Genomic DNA, 21,121 nt, shown 5'->3' with positions numbered 1-21,121 from the left:
AGAGTTACAGTAGTACAGAGTGCTGTAGTGCAGATGATCTGTAACAACAAAGGGAAAAAGTTTTTGAAAGTCAGAAATATAAACCTCTTAAAAGAAACAGCAACTATTGGGCCCCACTTTTGAGTGGCCTGTATGCATCAAAACTATATCTACTGTGCATACTTCATATATTGTAGGTTTTTGAGACACTTGGTTTTGATTTTGTGACATTTTGTAACGCCAGCTACTAGTAAATTTGTTCTATCCCAGATCAGACACAGAAGAACGTTTCAACACACTGAAGAGTAAACCTTTCTAGACATGATACTTGGCTCCAATTAAAAGTTAGCTAGCATTTAATAATGCCCACTTGTTCTAATTAATTAATTTAAGCTTGGCACATCGGTTATAACATGCAACTGTACCACAGAAACACTGGGTCCTTGTTTTTGTAATGTATGGTGGATGACTATTTGGAAATTCCATTTCTTATTAACGTTTCTGAAAAGTGACACGTGCACTTTTGTTGTGTGATGAAATCCCCTTTCTTCGGCCATGCTCACTCTCCTCAACTGACTCTCATCCCTCTCCTCCTTCATGCTTGGCTGGTATTGTTGCTGAGATAAGAAGGTGAGAGGTAAATACTGTGGCGCTCTGTGAGGGGAGCAGCCTCTGCCAACATGGCTACACAAACAAGTGTTTGAAGTTGTCTGGGGAATATAAACTTAGATATCTGATAAGAATGTGCTAACACTGGAATCTGGACTCTGTGGCCTGTTGACGGTCCTGTCTTTCGCTCTCTGTTTTATGTGTTGTACACCGACCTGTCACACTTTCCCTTACATCTCTGTTGGCCTTTTTTATTTCTCATTTCTCACATCTATCTCTTTTTTTGCTCTCAGTTCTTCTGTCTTTGTACAGTATCTCCCACCCCACTTCAATGTTCTGCTCCGATGCAAAACCAACAACAGCAACAGCTGGCAATTTTCACGTTAAGTTTCTGATAGAAATTCATTGAAAAGGGACAGTGTTGAGACAGATATGCGCACTGAGTTTTAAAAGACAAAGACGCAGACACAAAAAGAGTTGTGACAGGCAACAGGGAGGTTGGGTGGAGGAAGCTATTGTTTGCACGGAGGAGCACCTTTTAGCGCTGCATGAGGCTTTGGTACAATGATAAGAGAGCTACGCTGGCAGGCACACACAAGCAGAAGGTCTTTGGATTAATATGGAGCTCATTTTAAGGCACTGTGTGTGTGTGTGCGCCCCACAAACAGACAGACAGACAGACAGATGGACTGGCTTTGCATGCTGTTTGATGAAGTGGGTCGAGGGAACGCACAGTACAGACAGACTTACTGATAGCAGCTTATACGCAGATTTAGAAAAATGGCAGAAATGACATGTTTCATTCAAAGCCCATTACAAGATACAAGATTTAAAGGGTCCTCAAAAATCCTTAAATTATCTTAATTGAAATCCATTAAAGTTTCAAGGAATATCACATACAAATATTACTTATTTCTGCCATGCTGTGACAGGTTTTTTTAAGCTGCATGGCCACATGGATGAACACAGAACAGAGTTTGTATGCAGTCCAAACTGATTTGGACTTCATAACCGTTTTTTTTTATATTTCAGAAGTTGCATAACTTGTTTTACTGGATATACACTGCTTTTTGCCAGTTGTCTGTCTTATTATTGGTTATGACATTAGTTTTGAAAATAACTCTGAGGCAGTAAAAAAAAAAAAAAAAGACCAACTGTAGGTTTATGAAATCTGCAGTTTCCAAATCATATCCAATACAAGATGGAATAGAAGGAACAAATGGTTTGGAAAAAAGATGAGGCATTGAGCGAAAGATGTTGAAGCAAAGAGAGAAACACAGGGATAGAGAGAACCAGGTGGCTTCACGTCTGCGGCTCATACATTTATGTTTTGATTGATGTGATAATTCTGGTTCTAAACAACCGCCTCCGGGATAAACCTGCGAAAGACAGAGGGAGAGAAGGAGGGGGATGTGTTCAGGAACACAGAAAAGCATGAAAGCAAATGCGGGAACACATTGATCTCCCACTGGAATTGAATGTAGATGCTCTCAAAATGTGAAAAGGAGATCAAATATTTGAAGCGTATTTTCAATGATTTTACATATTTTTGCCTCTACATCACTCCTCTTCTCTCACAGTGATATCAGTGAGACAACACAGCTCTTATGAATCATATAGAACACACTCTTTGCCTGTCTCACAGGGAGCTGATTAGCAGCACAAACATTCCCAAAAATGTGGGAAGAGCACTGATGACTTGAATGAAGGAAAAGGATGTGTGTGCTCTAGGACTGGATACCAATACCGTGACTTCGACACTGGTTCCTAAACAATACTTTTTCGAGACCAATTTTATAAAACAAAAAGAAATTACAACATTACGGCACAAATCTTTTTAATTTATTTTTCAGCTCCTACTATGTGAGCCCCTTCTCTGTGCGTAACGTAGTTTTTCCTGCCTCCTTCCTAGACGTGTAACATTGGACAGCCAATAATAAACCTTATTAGAACTTGGTAGAAGCATGCTCACTGACGCTGATGAGAATTATTCCTTAGGTATTGAAATTGGATATTGAATGAAGAGGCATTTTTCGATACTTTAGAGGCAATTCGGTCGGTGCCTAAAAAGTAGTCCTAGTGTGATCAAAACAATCATATTCCTGAAAGTGAAGAAGAAAAGCTGGTGGGACAATAAAGGGGAAGAAAGAGAGGATAGTAGGGTTTTAGCCAACATGCTTTGAATGCAGGCCACATTTGCATCAGATTTGTATCTGTTTGTTGATGTTCAAACAAGCAACACTGGTTTCAAATGGGATTTATTAGCCCATTAACCCCTTTCATCCCTGTGTCTCAGATCGGTTAATCCGTGGCTTAAAGCAAAGCCTTCCTGGCAAAATAGTTTTCCCCCCATCGACATTAGTTTGGAAACAGATTTCTACCCTTTCCTTCCTCCCCTCATTCCTTGTTCCATTAAAAGAGAAAGGAGGGAGTGCGAGGAAGGATGAGGGGTTGAAAGACAGGAAGAGAGTGTGAGATGAAGGCTGAGGCAGGAATAAAGGGAGAGGGAGGGAGGGGGGTGTGGGTGTGTGATGGAAAAGCAAAGTGATAGCAGTGCTGTTACTTGCTGCCATGTTGCTTTTTAGAAGAAATCCTTTACACAGGATGGTACGCTATCATTTTCCCCCTCTGGTTTTCTATTTATCGCTCCTATACACTTATCGCATTCAGTTTTTATCAAAAGATCACTATTCCTGTCTTTCTTCTGCATGTCTTGCATACCGGTCTCTTCGGTCCAACTGTGTTGCTTTTGTGTAGCTTTAGAGGCAACACTTTAAAGATGCACAGGTTTTGCCATATGACCGCCAGCTCTATTCATGGTCACGTAGTTATGGACATCAGTTATGAAGGGAAAGAAAGATGAAAGGAGAGGACGCAGCTTCAGAGAACTACTTTAAAGCTTTGATGAACAAGTTTGAAAACTCTGTGTAGCCGCGCAACATCCTGCATGCTCTCAATTTCTTTACTAGTTCTGGATGCTCAGCATATTTTCTTCCTTATTTTCTTATATTTTTGGCAGAAGTGGTTTCTATGTGCTGTGACTTGTAATTACCCGCGTCGTTTTGTTAGGAGGGACATGTTCCTCATCTGTCCCCATTAAGAAATTGATTGTCCTTGAGTGATGTTTCGGACACAGCTATTCCTCTCCTCTGTGTTATTGGCTTGACAGATGACGGCTAAGTATAGAGCATCCACACACACACACGTTCATGTACAGGAGACATACACTCACACTGTCTGCTCACAGAAAAGGATTTGGTTATTTTGCTTTGTTTGTGCTCTTCTCACTCATTTTAAATAAGCGTGGTTCAGTTGAAAGAAGTGATGTCACATACTTTTCTGATCAATCACAATCTGATCAAACCACACCCTCACAGTCCAGATGATGCAGCTTAGTTTTTGAGCGTTAAATCCTTAATAAATAATACTTAACGATTTTTTTTTAATTTTTTTTTTTACTTTGTTTATTTAGTCATGAATGTAATGTTATGGAGGAAAACTTTTTAAACCAAGGGGCTTTAAAGTAGGGCTGCAACTAATCTACTGTAATCTATCAATCCTTTTCTCTATTAAACCATTAATCACTTTGTCTATTAAATGTCAGAAAATAATAAAAGGGGCTCGCTATAACATCCCAGAACCCAAGATAAAGTAATTAAATAGCTTATTTTATTTGACGAAACCCAAAAATATCAGACATGTCAAAGAAAAACGGCAAATCATCACATTTGAGAAGCAAATGTTTGGAATTCTTGTTTGAAAAATGTCTAAAACAATTTATCGATTATAAAAAATAGTCGCAGATTCATTTTATGTCGATTGATTAATCGTTACAGATCCACTTTTGAGTTAGATGTTACCCTCTGGTCCAACCTCTTTTCCTCACCCACCTCACCTGTGTTTTTGAATGCCGTTCTGTAAATGTTTTTATGAAATTATCAAAGCGTAGAACTCACCAAGAATCAGACAAAAATCTGTATTCTTTCAAATTCCTGCAGTTTATTTGATAAACATGACAAAAAAACCTGTCAGTTCTTTCCTCCTCCTGTGCATTTAAACAGCCTCTCAAACTGATGTCTATTTGAGGAGACAAATAAATGCAAACAGTATTTAGTCAGTGTCCACCTGCCCAGCTTTTTCATCGCAGTGCTTTTTATCACCTGTCCACACTGAACTGCGGCTGAAGTGAGAACGCCAGTGCGGTCCAGATGGAGAGACTGAGTAGGACAAAGGAGAGGATGAGGGACAAGAGGAGGCAGCTGTGGTAGAGGGAGCAGAAGAGAGGAGGTAGAGTGATGAGAGGAAGAGGAAAAGTTGTAGGCAGAAGGATGACAAGTACAGTGGTAATAAGTTCAATGAGCTCAGTTAAGAGTTGGTGTTGCTGCGTGCTGGCTGAGGTGGGGGAAGAATGACAAGTATTTGGGACATTTTCCAGAGCTCTGGTTTAGTGGAGTTAACCACTTAGAGCTGGCGAAGGACAGAAAGAGCAGGGAGGGCGGCTGGAATAGAGACAGACAGAGAGAAAACACATAGAGAGCAACAGAAGAAAGAGAGGAGGTAGAATGGACAGACATGTAGGCACACAGAACCTATAACATGTTAATATACATTCCAGTGTATGTTTAGATGATGAATGGGTGTACGTTCCCTGTTTTTTCCTTTTCTGTTCCCTTCTATCTAGACACACACACACGCATGCACTCGCGCACGCCCACACACACACACACACACACACCAGGATAAGGCCTAGGGTGGAGCAGGTCATGGCTACAGTCATTGTTGTTCTGGCCGACAGACTTCCTGTTCCAAGCAGCTATGACGCCCATCACCACAACACAGCTGCGTCCAAACTGGATAGGAACACACTCTCACACACACACACACACACACACACACACACACACACACACACACACTACTCATTCATAATTAATAGTGCACTGAGATTCATACCTGTAGAAAACGTCTTTTCACACACACATAATTACGCACAAAGACTTATACACACTCGGATAAACACAGATTAGGAACTACACACACACACACACACACACACACACACACACACACACACACAAAGCCTTGGCATGGAGAACCTGTAGTTTGATGCCATATTTAAACCAGATGAGCAGAAACCTGTAAACCCTTTGATTATGACCCACTGCAGAGACTCAGAAACACATTCTAGCTCAACCACTTCCAGCTGATCTAATACACCAACTCAGTACTATGTCTGTAAACATCCTCAACACGTCATAAATCTCAAATCTAAGGCTTTGACAGCTTTTAAATGCAGAGGAATAAATTCTGAATGAAAGGCAAATTACAAACCTTTTTAATTTGGCCTTGTTTTGTTGTTTGGCTTGATCTTGCCTTTTTAATTTGAAATCATCCAAGAATCATCACAGTGGAAACTCAGCGATGTTTCACATTCTTCCATGAACCTGTATTCAGAGAGACCCATCTTTTTTACCCATACATATATGCATACTGTTTTGCTTTAATTTTGTGGTGAGAACTTTCAGATCCGCTGCTGTTTGCAGTCTGATAGCTGGCTGTTTATTGGAGGTCGTAGGAGTGATTTATTTCAAGATGAAAACAATGTAGCGTCACAAATACATCTTTTTAGATGTAGTGGTACAAATGGGGGAAACACATTTCTTGTTCAGATTCCTTCATTTCAGTTGTATTAGGTTCAGTAGTCTGCAGTGGTTTATTATTATTTGACACCCACGACTGTTGTAGCTTCTTCCAGGCCATAGTGGTATTTCACTGAAACCCAAACCTACATTTTCCCTCTCCCTCACTTTAACTGCACCCTCTTTAGTGTTGTCACACCAGCCATTTTCCCCCAGGCGTTGGATTTACCAAAATCTGGTGTGTGTGTATGTGTTCTGGATGTGCGCACATCTGGTAAGTTGTGTGTGTGTATCTCTACATCTCTTTGTGTGGCTGCTGGGGTTTGGCTGCCACAGCATTATAAACCACCAGGCCTAATTCTCCCCCTGTGGGCCTTGATGTCAGGACTTCTCAAACGACAGCCTCGGACCCCAATATGTCAGGATTTTGTCCCAGGAACGACCAGATGAAAGGAATTAAATCTGCAGTGGTTTACTGGTGAAATCGTGAAAATGGTTTTGTGAATTGTTGCGTATAGCAGAATGGTTTTCAGGAATTTAGCTGAATGTATTTTTTCTTCCACTTATTTCATTAGCTGTTTGGTTTTGGGTTGTTTTCCTCCACAGTAAAACCAACAGAAGGAAAAACTAGACTGTTTACCCCTTTCAAAAAACAACATTTACAAATCAGGCAGGATCAAGATTTTATAGGTCAGGGATGTTTTCCAAATTATGAAATGAAAAATCAAAATGATGAAAGTCGTACAGTTTTGTAAAGGGGCATTATCAAATAATTCCTTAATTGATCAATGAGTCTTTCAGTCTTTAGTTTGACAGAAAATGAAACTTCTTTCTCTTGTCCAGTCACCATTTTCAAAAACAACTATATTCAATTTACAATGGTATAAAATAGAGAAAAGCGACAAATCTTCTTCCATTTGTGAAGCTCTAACCAGTGGACGTGGGGCACTTTTGTATGATTAATGACTTCAAAGACGTATTGACTGTGAGAATCCTATACACTTAATTGCTTGGGACTTTTAGAATCTTCCCAACGACCCCAAATGGGACCCTGGTCCAAACTTTGAGAACCCTTACTGTACTTATGTGTTAGGATACAGTAGTGGCCCAGATTTGTGATGACAGACGAGCTGTATTGGCTATCGCTTCGTCTTTTTAGAGCCAGGGAAGTCAAGTCTGGTTGTCTTTAGTGTCGGGTGGCTGCCTCTATTGTCATCACAAGATGGCTCCAGCCCTCCACTGTGACGTGTGTGTGTGAGTAATGTGTCCAGACAGGCAAAGTTGTGTGTGTATTTGCTATAAATGTGTGTGTGTGTGTGTGTTGGTCTGAGTGTCTGCTTGTGTGTGATTAAGTGAAGGTTGTGTGCACCCATGCACGTGTGTTAGTGTACTCTGCAATGTGTGTATGTGTTGTCGACTCAGCCTTTTCCAGCCAGCCCCTTACTTGCCTAACCCTCTAATCCCCATAATCCTTCTCCCCCTCCTCTTTTTTTCTCCTCCCTCCACCCTCATTTCTCCTGTTCCCTTCCTGTCTCCCACTCTTCTCTTATCTCTGCACATCCCTGTGTCTGTCTTTCCTCTCCTAATATCCATTCGCTCCTATATGTAGGTCCATAATGTGGTAAAGTGTACTTCCATTTGTTGTCACACAGAATAAATGTTCAGTGTATATTTGACTTCTGCTTTCAAATAAACTGTTTAAACTAAGGCCTTCTTTTCTTGCTTACATGTTCAACAAATTCATTCTAACCCTTTTCTGGCTTCCTCTTCCAGGCCGTGGAGAGAGAGCAGGTGGACAGCATTCAACCAAAGCTGCAGCACGTCAACGCAGTGGGTCAGGGTCTGATCCAGAGCGCCGCCAAACACACCGACACCCAGGCACTGGAGCATGACCTGGAGACCACCAACCTTCAATGGAACTCACTCAACAAGCGGGTACGACTTCACTCTATGACTCTCTGACGTTCGGACTTATATAGACTTGTTTAATACACAGTATATTATATCAACCTCCTTTCTCAACTCCGTCGCTCCTGTCCTCAGGTGGCAGAGCGGATCGCCCAGCTGCAGGAGGCCCTGTTGCATTGTGGGAAATTCCAGGATGCTCTCGAGCCTCTGCTAAGCTGGCTGAGCGACACAGAGGAGCTGGTGGCCAATCAAAAGCCCCCATCTGCCGAGTACCGCGTAGTCAAGGCCCAGATCCAAGAACAAAAGGTAGGAGAAGGATGAAGTAAATTAAAATAAAACCCTCTTTTCACATGTAAGAACACAAGTTGATAAGAAATCTTCATATTTTAACAGAAATCAAAACAGAACTGAGAGATGTAAAGTTTAAAACAGCAGACAGCAGTGTCTTGCTTTAAGTTATCAAGAGTACATTTTGATGAAAAGTGATTTTCATTAAGGGTCTGCTTAGATTTTTCATTTTTGGGATTTGAAGTGGTGTCATCAAACACAGTTTTAAGCTACTGCCACCCACATCCTTCTCTTTAAAGTATCCTGTCAACTTCTGTCTGTGGATTTGAATTTTTTACTTTCAATTTTTCTGGATAATTCATTTATTTATTTTTTAAACATTATTGTGAGAAACCGTTATTTTATTTATCAGACGGGTTGATTTGAGACATTATTGACATTCAGGTGTCCTCAGTGTCCTTCAATCACAAACAATATATATTTGAATGACAACCACACGCACACACACACACACACACACACACACACACACACACACACACACACACACACACACACACAGTCAATGTTCTGTCTGCCTGGCATCCAAACGGCTCCAGTTGACCGTCTGCCAGTCAGACTGGCATAAAAACAGACACACAGACACACACACATCCCTGGTGGATTTGTATTGTTTTCAGAGACACACACACACACACACACACACACACACACACACTCACACAGTTTTTCCCTGTTTATCCAAAATACACTTCCTGTGTTTGTGCACGTAAGTGTGCTGCAGTCTCGACCAGCGATCAATCACACGTGTTTACATCCGTGACAAAGAGTGGTGTCACCGTTTGGCTGAGAAAGAGAGCGTAAACTGTAGAGAAGTGCATTCCAAGGCTCAATTACAAGCTGTTGGTTCAAAGCAAACAGAGAAGCTGTTATCTAAGCAGGGAGGACGTAACTTTCATTCAGACTACATTTGAGAACCACCTATATATATATATATATAAAAAGGGGTTGACCTTGATTGCTGAATGTCATACACCTGGTGCTTTAAATAGTTTCACCCCACTCCTGAGCCTGTAACTTCCTGAAGAAGGCTGGACGCCGAAATGCGTTGACGTCGAAAAAAAATATATGTATATGTTTTTTCCGTAAAAGACGATGCATTTTATTGTTAAATGAATCAAAATAAATAAGCAAACGTTGAACCTGTACAACGTCGGTCCCCCCCCAATGAACAGTGCTAAAAACTGGCCCATGGTCGATCTTAATTGCCGCTGTAAAGAGAACCCTCTTAGAAATGATTTGTACCAATAACTGTCTGTTTCTCTTCCTCCAGCTGCTCCAGAGATTGTTAGATGACCGCCGGCCGACGGTGGAGATGATCAGCGCTGAGGGAGGGAGGATCGCAGCCACAGCGGACACTCAGGACCGAGAGAAGATTCAGACCCAGCTTCAGTGTCTGGCAGAGAGATGGACTGACCTTCTGGACAAAGCCAGCGGCAGGTAAGACTCCTCTACAGTACACGGGGGGCTTCAAGGTGGGAAGGATCTGAGTATAAGCTCTTGGATCTCTTAATTCCCCATAGAGTAAGAAGGAAAAAAAGGGTAATTTCCCTGTAGCAATCAATACCAAGATATCATACTGCTCTCTTCATCCTGGCACTTATAGATGCTCCTGGCTTTCTTGAGATTTCAGTTCGGTATCACTTGATGATTGTTGACACTTCAAAATGATCAATCCTTTCCATTTTATCCTTCGAAGAGGCAACGCAGATAATATCACAGAAAGCAGAAAGTTACAAATTTGTCTTGCTGTAAATATGCGGTTTGGGAAAGTAATTGGTGGTGTTCCTCAACAGCATGTTATCTTGTGGTTATTTTCTGTTTCATCTGTGTGTGGCTCTGTTGAATAGTATCATTACTTTTGGTTTTTGTGGTCTGCGAGTAATTTCAGCAGCTCTTATGTTCACCGGGGAAAGAAATGACTCTTTACGGGGAAATTAGTACACACACGCAAAGCACAGTGAAGAGGGTTGATATCCCAGATGATCTCATGTTAAGTAGTGTCATGTTTATATAATGGTTATAAAACATTCATGCCTGACAACTTTCTGTTAGGCATGATGTCTCTGGAATGTATTACACTGTCTAGTATGAACACTAACAACATAAATACTGTAATTGTATGCACACACACACAACCACACTCTACTGATTTCTTCATATGCACGCCGTTTGATGCTTCTGTTGACACACACAAAAAGACAGACATGATGTGTTTTCTCACCGCTTTGCAACAACCTCCTTCCCTCTCACTGTCTAAAAACGCACTAAAATATTACATTCTATCTGTGTATGAAATTCTTTCAAATTTAATGACGTATCATAAAAATGTTGTAACAAAGTAATAATGTGTAATCAAGTTGTAAAGTGTTTGTAATAAAAGTTGGCAGCTGTGTAACACAGAATCAGGTCCGAGTTGAGCAACAAAATCAGTGAAAGCAATAAAATAGCAAGAAAAGCTCCTCCTCATCATCATCTCCTCCTCCTCCCCCTCCCGTCCTTTAGGCAGAGGCAGTTGGAGGAGCTGCAGGTTTTGGCTCTTCAGTTCCACGAAGCTGTGGAGCCGCTGGGAGAATGGCTGAGTGCCACGGAGAGACGCCTAAGCTCCGCCGAGCCCATGGGAACCCAGACGGCCAAGATCACCCAGCAGATCGTGAAGCACAAGGTACCGTTCAGCCCCCTTTGTTCCACAGACTCTCACCTCATGAAAAAGTCACAAAGGTTGATATTTAGGTGTGTCAATGAGCAGAATCCCTGCCTGAGTGAGTACTTTTTTTTTTAATTGGGTCCTCTAAGCAAAAAAGGTGAAAAAATGCACACAGAAATCTTCTCAATCCCACTTTTTCATAGATTGAGGGGTAGGAAGAAGATCGAATTTATAAGAAGGTGCTCGTAATTGTTGACATGCTTAGTAAGGTAAAGGCTAAACATGGCACATTGTCCATTTCATAGATTCACAGTTGTTCCAGACAGGAAAATACTCAATGTCTTACTTACCTTTAAATATGGTTAGTATTGTTGTTTTTGCAGTCCCTGTTTGAACTGACAAGTAACATAGAGAATGATTCATAATAGCAAACACATTCAATCAGCGGTCTTGATAAAAAATGCTCCTGCACTTAATCTAATCCAGTGTAACTCAATGGAAAGATGCTAGAAGAGGAAGCACGAGGCATAAGATCCACAAAGCACCCAAACATACAAACATACACCCAAGTCCATTTCTTGCTTTACTCATGCTAAGTTGAGTTTTTATTTTTCAGTTGTGTCAAGTTTTTTTTTAAAGTTCTTTTTAAGTTGTTCTACTCATTCATTCATTCATGTTTATGATTTCCTGTTGACTTATGATTTGTCATTTACATGCTCATATTTTGAGTTTTTATCCATTTGTTTTTCTGTCTTTTTGCTGTTCTTTTCTCACTATCCTTCACCCTCCCCTTAAACACACACACACACACACACACACACACACACACACACACACACACACACACACACACACACACGCACGCACACACACACACACCCCTCCCAGGCGGTTCAAGAGGACGTGTCCTCACGTGAAGCCGAGGTTGACCGCCTCGAGTCCCTAAGCCAATCGCTGACCCCGCTCAGCTGCGCGGCCGACCGTGATTGGTTAAGCGAGCGCGTGGGGGCGGTCAGGTCAGGTCACTCGGAACTTACTGATTGGTGCTCCAGGCGGGCGGGCATGCTGGAGCAGGCGCTGGCTAACGCTCAGCTGTTTGGGGAGGAGGAGGTAGAGGTGCTGAACTGGCTGGCAGAGGTGGCTCAGAGGCTGGGTCAGGTCTCTGTCCAGAGCTACCAGCATCAGCTGCTGGCCGAGCAGCACAAACACACTCTGGTACGACTTCATCAACACACTGAATGCCAACTTAGTTATTCCTTCCAAAACATACATACATTTACTAACAGTAGTTAGTAAATGTATTAGGCAAAGGGCTTCAGTATACATGTAGAATTGCAATAATATCGTATTTAAAGGCTCCTATATATAAAAAAGATATACCAATAAAATATCCACGTATGACATTATACATATACAGTACGTGAATCAGGAACACAGACTGTGGGACTTGGATTATGGTCAGTACCTTTGTGATATTAGCTTTTTTACATCGTTAGTACAAATAATAGACATGAAGCACAAACACACTGGTGTAGTTTTATTACTTAAACTTGACTGAACAGTTAAATAAAGGATGCACACTGTTAACACACTTAAGATGTTGTCCTCGGAGCCAAAGAGAACAATTTGTTTTGTCTACCACAGGTTAACTTTTGCTTTCTTCCTTCCTTCAGTCTCTAAATGAAGAGATTGTGAGCAGGAAGAAGACCGTGGACCAGGCCATCAAGAATGGCCAGGCCTTACTAAAACAGACCACAGGTAATTTAAGACTCCAAATTTTCTTTAGCTTTTCCTAACTGGATTTTTTCTGTGTCCTGTGTGATATCAAATACAATGGTTCAACGATTATCCTTGGTCATTCTCCAATTTGTGCTGGAAGGTGTCTGACTGGTATCATCATCTTTCCCCATATGTTTGAATGGTTAGTAACTAAAATCAATAAAGCAATCTGTATGTTATGAATTGTATGTTGACACACAGTTATCACACTGGAAAGAAACTAAAACACTGTTTTCCTTTAGTTGTTGTAGATTCGTATCCAAACCACACATATTTTTATCAGCGGTGAACCAAACTGTAACATCTGGTTTGCGTCTCCCTTCTCACGATATTAGCCATGCTGACTGACCTGACATTGTAGGTCTACCTCATGAATACACTTTTTTTACACAAATGTGGCCATGAGAGGTATGCAGAAATGTCAACATGTGAGATTTTGCAGAACATTTTTGTAACGTTGAATTTTATTAGTAATAGAGATTCTAGATAATATAAGGATTAAGACCCCAAAAGTGGATATGTAAGTTTGCACATACAAGGAATTTGTGAGTCCACAGTAAACGAGTGCAAAATTCTCAAAAATAAATAGAAATTGAAAAGTAGACATTTATATTTTCTATACACTCAGCACACGGTTCATTGTTGGATGCAGACTGATTTATGGATACGGATTTATGAAAGCCTCAGGACAGTGTGTGACCAGACCTGTGTGTCCTCCTGCAGGTGAGGAAGTTCTCCTGATCCAGGAGAAGCTGGATGGCATCAAGTCTCGCTACGCTGAGATGACAGCCGGCAGCAGCAAGGCCCTCCGCACCCTGGAGCAGGCCCTGCAGCTGGCCACGCGATTCGCCAGCGCCCACAACGACATCAACCAGTGGCTGGACAGCGTGGAGGCGGAGCTTAACAATATGGAGCCCGACGCCACGCCCGCCTACCAGGAAAGACAAAAGGTAGATGGAGTATGAAATAGATATCCTTTTTTTATTATTATGAAGGACACTGTAAAAACACATTGTATCAATTAGAAACCAGAATCCATGCAGCATCTGTCTTTATAATACCCTATTTAAACATTTCGGTTTTTGCAGGCAGTTTAGTTACAACAGTTAAGGTACAGTATACATTTACATGTGATGTTGTATATGACTCACTATTTCATGTCACTCATTGCTTCCTGATATAATATTAATTCTGGCTGTGAGGCACTTTGTTTAATATAATAAGATAAGAATCAACATCTATCTATTGCATCCGTTGCCCTGTACACACACATTTCATGGTTTTGTGTTATAAAGGAGATGTTTTTTATTGAACTGGCAGAGATGCAGTTCTTCTTTTGCATTATTTGGTTTTGATTCAGTGACTGCTGCTTTACAAAATGATTGATGGGGCAGTTGAGTAACTGTATGTACCCGACGTGTTTAGTTGGTAAAATTGTACAGACTTAATCATTAACATTTTACAAACTTATTTTAAAAGATGATTTTTTTCTTAAAATAGAAAGAATTAACATATTATTTGAAAAGAACAACTGATTTGATGACAGCTCCTGTATGTAATGACATTTTCAGCCGTTCCAATAATAACCCGCCCACAGCTGAGTTACCATAGTAACATTGATTTCTTGGAACAGTTTGTAAAAGCTATTGAAGAAATTATTGTCATTTAATTTGTTGCCGCTTTCCAGTGTTTTCATTCTACATTGACATTTTCAGTTGTTTAGAATTTAAAATGCTTTCAGTTTCCCACACACACAAGTAGCGCATCCCCCGGCAGCAGAAACAACTGTGTGATGCACTGGATGCCATTTAGTCAAGTTAATTTCAGCTTTACAATTGTATTTGAGTTTTTATTTCCCCATATTTAAGCATACGTTTCCACTTGATTGCAGCTTTTGCTTTGTTAAACTCTTCTTTCACTTTTGCAGGAGCTGAAGAAAGTGTCGGCAGAGAAGCGTCTGGTGTTGGATACGGTGAACGAGGTGGGCAGTGCCCTGCTGGATCTGGTGCCGTGGCGAGCCCGCGAGGGCCTCGACCGCCTGGTCGCCGATGCCAACCAGCGCTACCGGCAGTCTGATGAAACCATCACTCAGCGTGTGCAGCTGGTACAAGCTGCCATCCAGAGGTCACAACAGGTAATGCAAGCAGTTTCACCTACGCGCAAAGAAGAATGTAGAGCTAACTTTCCATTAGATTTGTCTATTTTACTGGGGGCACTTACACCTGCTAAACGCTCACTCCTCCTTTCAGTATGAGGAGGCAGTGGATGCAGAGCTGGCCTGGGTCGGGGAGACGGAACGGAAATTGAAGTCTCTGGGGCCCCTGAGCCTGGAGCCTGACGTGACGGTAGCCCAGATGCAAGTGCAGAGGGCCTTCAACATCGATATCATCCGACACAAAGACACTGTGGATCAGCTGCTCAGTACCAGAGACGACATCCTGGAAACCTGCAGCGACGCCCAGAAGGACGCACTGATAGTGAGTCACTGATGGAGAATTAAGAGGAAGAGACTGAGCAGGAGAAATTTACGTTTTGTGTAAATGAATAACGGGAAAGGGATGGATTGAGTGAGAATGGAAAGCGAGGGACACAATGCTTAACTGACAAGTCATCACGTTCTTCTTCTTCAGGTGAAGACGGATTCTCTCAGTGCTCGTTACGATGCAGTGAGTCAGAGCCACAGTGAGCGGTTCTCAGCCCTGGAGCAGGCCCAGGTTTTGGTTGCTCGGTTCTGGGAGACCTACGAGGAACTGGAGCCATGGTTGGGCGAGACTGAAACCCTCATCTCCCAGCTGCCACCGCCAGCCATCGACACCGACGCTCTCCGACTCCAACAGGACCAGATGAGAGTAAGATATCAAATATTTTCTCTTTCTTCCAACATAAATGTGTATTTTTTTTAACCCCCCCCTTCCCCTTCTATCCTTCACTGCCTCTCCAGCTGCTCAGGGAGTCTATTGCAGAGCACAAGCCCCACATCGACAAGCTGCTGAAGATTGGACCCCAACTGGCCGAGCTCAGCCTCCAGGAGGGGGCGACGGTGACGCAGCGCTACTCGGAGGCCGAGAGACGCTACCTGGCCATCAAAGAGGGGGTCAAAGGTCGTGCGACAACCCTAGACGAGGCAGTGTCCCAGTCTTCACAGGTGCGTCACAGAGGACAAGCAACTGTTTGTCCAAGCTAACTGTTTAATGCTTGAAATGGGAGACTGTGTTTTAGCTGCAGACCTGGCTCAAATGAGTTTTATTATTTCATCTACTTAAGTCTAAGACTAAAGTCAAAATGCTTTGATGAGTTGTTTGAAAGTCAATTCAGTAAACTTAAATAACATTTTGTGTATGAATTGACCTAATTTGTTACACTACTCACCCATTTGCCTCTCAGTGCAGAGTGAAGAATTTGTAGATTGGAGCAAATAAGTAAATGCTGTTGGTCCAGGTCTGTTACAGCTTGTTAGATGATTACAGAGCAGCATGACGTCTAAGTGTTTGTTTATGTCTGTGTTTGCTGCTCGAAACTAAATGATATTAAGGATTTACCGTGCAAAGTCATGTGTTCAGTGAAAGCCAAGATTTATTTAGATTTTCAGTTTTCTGGTCTTATTTCTTTACTTTGTGTTTTGTATATTTTAGTTTTTAAAACGTTTGTACAGTATATTATTAGCCAGAGCTAATGCATACGTCTCATCATAATAAGACTATTGCTCAGACAAAATGTATCATTTTGACTTTTCTCTTGTCACAACATGTCTTCTTTTAGTTCTAGTTTTCTTCACGGATAGTTTACGTTCTCTTTTTGCACTTCACCTCATGACACGTCATTGAATCACCTGTGTGACAGGCTGAGTGTTGCTGCAGTTGATTATGCCTGACAGTTTGTACTGTGTGCATGTCTCTGATTTAACTCATTGTATTGTTTCTCCACCTTCCGCCCCCATCAAACCAACTCATGTATCGCTCCCTCTCTTCCTCTTACCTGCACTTCCACACTGTCCTCATCCCTCACTCCATCCTAAACCACCCGCCTCCTTGTCTCTCCTCCCTCATCCTTTAAACTTAACCTTAATCTCCCTCATCATGTCCACCCCTCGCCCTTGCAACCCTCCGCCATCCCATCCCTCGTTCATTGTGGATGTGCTGTGTGTGTTGCCCCCCCCCCCCACCATCATTTTCTCCATCGTCACTGCTCACTGCAGCTGGTAGAGGTAAGACCACTGACTGACAACGTCAAACTGGCACTCAGGCTGCGGTTACACCACATGCTTTGGTTGACTGAAGTATGAATCTATACTAATACTTATATTAGTATATATACTAATCAGGTACTAATCTTGCCAGATAAATTCAATTATGTTAAGTAATTATGCTGTCAGTTTATCTCAAATGGTAAAGGTTGTCTGGATTATTACTGATTAGAAACGATAAAACCGCAGCTCAAGATTTCCAATTAATGAATGAATGAAGAAATGTGTTTCAGACATATTGAAAATCAACAGAACAAAAAAATCAAAGAAATGTACAAATAAGTTAACAAATAATGAATAATAATAATAATAATAATAATAATAATTAAATTCATGATCTACATAATGGTCCAAAGCATGTGTCTGCCAACCCCTGAGTGACAATAAATGAATTAAATCTGTTAGGAAATGTGTAGGTTTGTAGACTTGAATTATGCCTGGTCTTAAAGTGAGACTTTGAGCTTTCCAGTAAAGATAGTTTTAGTCTCAGACTAGGCTTGATTTACGTCATTGAAACCAGTCATGAATGTCCTTTTGTATATCACAAAAATCTCTCCTTGTGGCTAGATGTGATTTGTTGTGTTATGTAGTGATCAAGCAATTTTGATTTCCCTCAATTGCCTAAAAAAGCCCACCAACTCACTAGAAATTGTACCGTCTTTGCTCTCTAGTCTATAATGTCTCTGGACTGAACTTTGTGATTAGGGGCTCCCTCTTGTGTGGTAGATCAAGACCAGCTTTGTTATACAACCTGGATGACATGCTGAAGGTGCAACACTGAGATATTTAATACTGTAGAAGAACTGTACAGCTGTTCTACACCCCCTGTTGAAATCTGATGTAAAATTTATTATTAAAAAAAGTGAATGCAGTCTGCCACAGATGGCTGACCACCCACATAATATCTCAGTATTTTCCCACTTTCAAAATGTCACCCAGCTATCCAAAACCCTAACCCAGCCCCCTCAATACACTCTTTCTTCCTCCTCCTCCTCCTCATAATACTTCCAACTCTCTTTTCGTTCACAGTTTCACGACAAGATGGACCCCTTGTTGGAGACCCTGGAGGGGGCGGTCCAGCGGCTGCGGCAGCCTCCTCCGGTGGCCGCAGAGGTGGAGAAGATCAGGGAGCAGCTGGCGGAGCACCGAGCCCAGGGGCTGGAGCTGGACAAACTGCTGCCGAGCTTCTCTGCCCTCTGCGCCCGAGGAGAGGAGCTCATCGGACGAGCTGCTCACGACGATCCTGCTGCTCAGGGTGAGTGGCAGGGATGTGTCTGACAGGGAATGACAGACAAATAACATTCAAAATGAAATACAGTCCATGTGTTAAACATGAATAATCTCTGTTAAAGAGTATGTTTTTTTTGTTTTTTTTTAATAATTCATTTTAGATTCACAGTTTTTGCACTTGTTGAGCTGCTGTACATGTGCCAGCAGTTAAAGGGGGAAATGGCTTCCAACTAAACTAACTAAACAGTGCGGCCACCTCTTGTAGTAGGCATTCAGAGTGTGCCTATGATAGTTGCTTTTTCATTTCAAATGGAAACACTGGCTATACCTGGATCAAAACATTACACAATCAAACAAAACAGAGCGTCACAACAGAGAGGCACACATAACAGGCTTCTGTAATCTGGGTGGAAAAATATTAAAGTCTTATTTTAGGCTCCTGTCCAACTAGTCCACTGACTGAACTATCAATCAACTGGCCAAAGTAAGTCACTGTTTGGCTGGCACAAAGCCAGCAGGAAGACATTGTCAAATCCTGAAATAAAACAGATTCAGCTGTGAAGCTCTGCATATTTCTTCCAACGCCACCACGTGGTGAGACAGAACACACATACACACACACACACACAACGCGTCTTTGTTATATTGCCCTCTAAATAATTTCATGCTTTGATACCCTCCAGCCTTTCACGCTTCATGAAAATGAATAGGCCTCACTGTGCAGCGATAGTGGGAGTGGGCTGATGAGAGACTCGACTTACCAGTTCTGGACACTAGATGGCAAAATTCAAACAAAGAAAACTTCTACTTCTTTATATTACACAAAGAATGACCAAGAAGTTTTCTTTTTTCCAGTATGCCCAGTGAAATGCCACCAACTTTTCTTTACCAGCCTGTTTAAACTCTGACTGCTCTCCCCTCCAGCCGTTCGTAGCCGCCTCCTACGCCTGCGCACCACGTGGGATGAGATCCGGCAGCGGGCCGAGGAGAGGGAGGGGAAGCTGAACGACGTCTTGGACCTGGCAGGGAAGTTCTGGGCTGACGTGGCGGCGCTACTGAGCACGCTCCGAGACTCCCAAGATATCGTGAAAGAGCTGGAGGACCCTGGCGTGGACCCTTCACTCATCAAACAACAGATTGAGGCTGCTGAGGTATGTAGGACCATGAGGGAGGGAGTTAATAGCGATAAACAGTAGGCAGAGAAACAGAAGAGCTATTAGACGAGATTCTGGCAGAAATGCACTGTCTGTACTCCAATACTACAATGTCTCTCTATCCTTCCACCAGGCCATTAAGGCAGAGACGGATGGTCTGAGGGAGGAGCTGGAGTTTGTCAGGACCCTTGGAGCTGACCTTATCTTTGCCTGTGGAGAAACCGAGAAACCTGAAGTCAAGAAGACCATTGATGAGGTGAGAAATCAATACCGTGTTCTTGTGATAAAAGCCATTATTTGCTTAGTTTTTTTGATTTGTAGAGCTCTACTACATGTTGACCCACTAACATAATTCCTCTGTCTTCCTCCCAGATGAATGCTGCCTGGGAGGGTCTGAACCGCACGTGGAGAGAGAGGATGGAGAGACTGGAGGAGGCCATGACAGCGTCTGTGCAGTATCAGGACGCACTGCAGTCTATGTTTGACTACCTGGACAACGCAGTGATTAAGCTGTGTGACATGTCGACTGTGGGAACTGATCTGGGAACTGTCAAACAGCAGATTGAAGAGCTCAAGGTTGGCAAGAATCCAATTTTTTACTCCTTAATTTTGAACAAATGACTCATTCATGAGCACATTTTACACACAAAATCAGTTTTTATATAATCTCTTTGATGATCGTAAAATGTTGCTAATCCATATACAGTTGATGCTAAATGTTCAGATTCCTCAAATTGTTTTAATTTAATTTTTAGATAACCTAGGGTCAGATATGTATCAAGAACTAACGAAGCACTTCTCTTCTCTCCTCTCATCTCTCCATTCACCCTGAGCAGCAGTACAAGGTGGAGGTTTACCAGCAGCAGATTGACATGGAGAAGCTATGCCACCAGGGGGAGCTGCTGTTGAAGAAGGTGTCAGACCAGACAGACAGGGACATGATCCAAGAGCCACTGACCGAGCTCCGACACCTCTGGGAAAACCTGGGGGATAAAATCACCCACAGACAGGTAATAAGGCAAATAAATGGCAGCAGTGTGGCTAAAGAGTTAGAATCTACATCACTGAGTAACACACTGAAACGAAACCTGCCTCAGGGAGACATTATTCTGTAGCTGACCTCCTGCTCTCACCCCTCTGTTTCCCTTGGGAGTTGACGATGTTGGTCTTCGTTGGCATTCTGGAGGATTGCATGTATACAGCTGCTTTTCATTACAGTCCAAATATTTGCGTTCCTATTTTTAAGCTCAAACTTCTGTCTTTCTTCCACCACAGCACAAGCTTGAGGCTGCCCTGCTGGCCCTGGGTCAGTTCCAGCATGCCCTGTCTGAGCTGCAGGCCTGGCTGAACCACACACACACCACTCTGGACACACAGCGACCAATCAGCTCTGACCCCAAGGCCATCGAAATCGAGCTGGCTAAACACCATGTACGTCTCTGTTCATTACAACTTGAAAAAACAACAATAACTGAGAATTCTCATCGGTCTCCTTATGTTGTGACTGCTTCTTTTTGGTTTGGCTGACATTGTAAATAAAGACAGGCTGTTTCTTTAAAAGAGTTTGAATCTTTAACTGAATTTG

At 42.2% G+C, this 21,121-nt stretch overlaps 1 protein-coding gene across 14 annotated transcripts in view; it reads left to right on the top strand.

Moving 5' to 3' along the window:
* macf1a (microtubule actin crosslinking factor 1a) overlaps positions 1–21,121 on the top strand; it is a 219,733-nt gene that overhangs the window by 178,520 nt on the left and 20,092 nt on the right. For all 14 annotated transcript variants that reach the window (XM_078268399.1, XM_078268407.1, XM_078268406.1 and 11 more), the window contains 17 exons: positions 8,001–8,162; positions 8,271–8,441; positions 9,757–9,923; positions 10,989–11,148; positions 12,019–12,345; positions 12,804–12,888; positions 13,633–13,859; positions 14,837–15,043; positions 15,159–15,386; positions 15,540–15,758; positions 15,851–16,054; positions 18,182–18,407; positions 19,307–19,533; positions 19,670–19,792; positions 19,909–20,112; positions 20,373–20,546; positions 20,812–20,967. In XM_078268399.1, the coding sequence (XP_078124525.1) occupies positions 8,001–8,162; positions 8,271–8,441; positions 9,757–9,923; positions 10,989–11,148; positions 12,019–12,345; positions 12,804–12,888; positions 13,633–13,859; positions 14,837–15,043; positions 15,159–15,386; positions 15,540–15,758; positions 15,851–16,054; positions 18,182–18,407; positions 19,307–19,533; positions 19,670–19,792; positions 19,909–20,112; positions 20,373–20,546; positions 20,812–20,967 (3,267 nt within the window). The remainder of the gene's footprint in view (positions 1–8,000; positions 8,163–8,270; positions 8,442–9,756; positions 9,924–10,988; positions 11,149–12,018; positions 12,346–12,803; positions 12,889–13,632; positions 13,860–14,836; positions 15,044–15,158; positions 15,387–15,539; positions 15,759–15,850; positions 16,055–18,181; positions 18,408–19,306; positions 19,534–19,669; positions 19,793–19,908; positions 20,113–20,372; positions 20,547–20,811; positions 20,968–21,121) is intronic.

This window comes from Sander vitreus, chromosome 14 (assembly GCF_031162955.1).
Source record: "Sander vitreus isolate 19-12246 chromosome 14, sanVit1, whole genome shotgun sequence".
In the NCBI taxonomy this organism is placed as follows: domain Eukaryota; kingdom Metazoa; phylum Chordata; class Actinopteri; order Perciformes; family Percidae; genus Sander; species Sander vitreus.
Note: the sequence above shows the minus strand (reverse complement) of the source record. Positions and strands in the feature narration are given on the sequence as shown.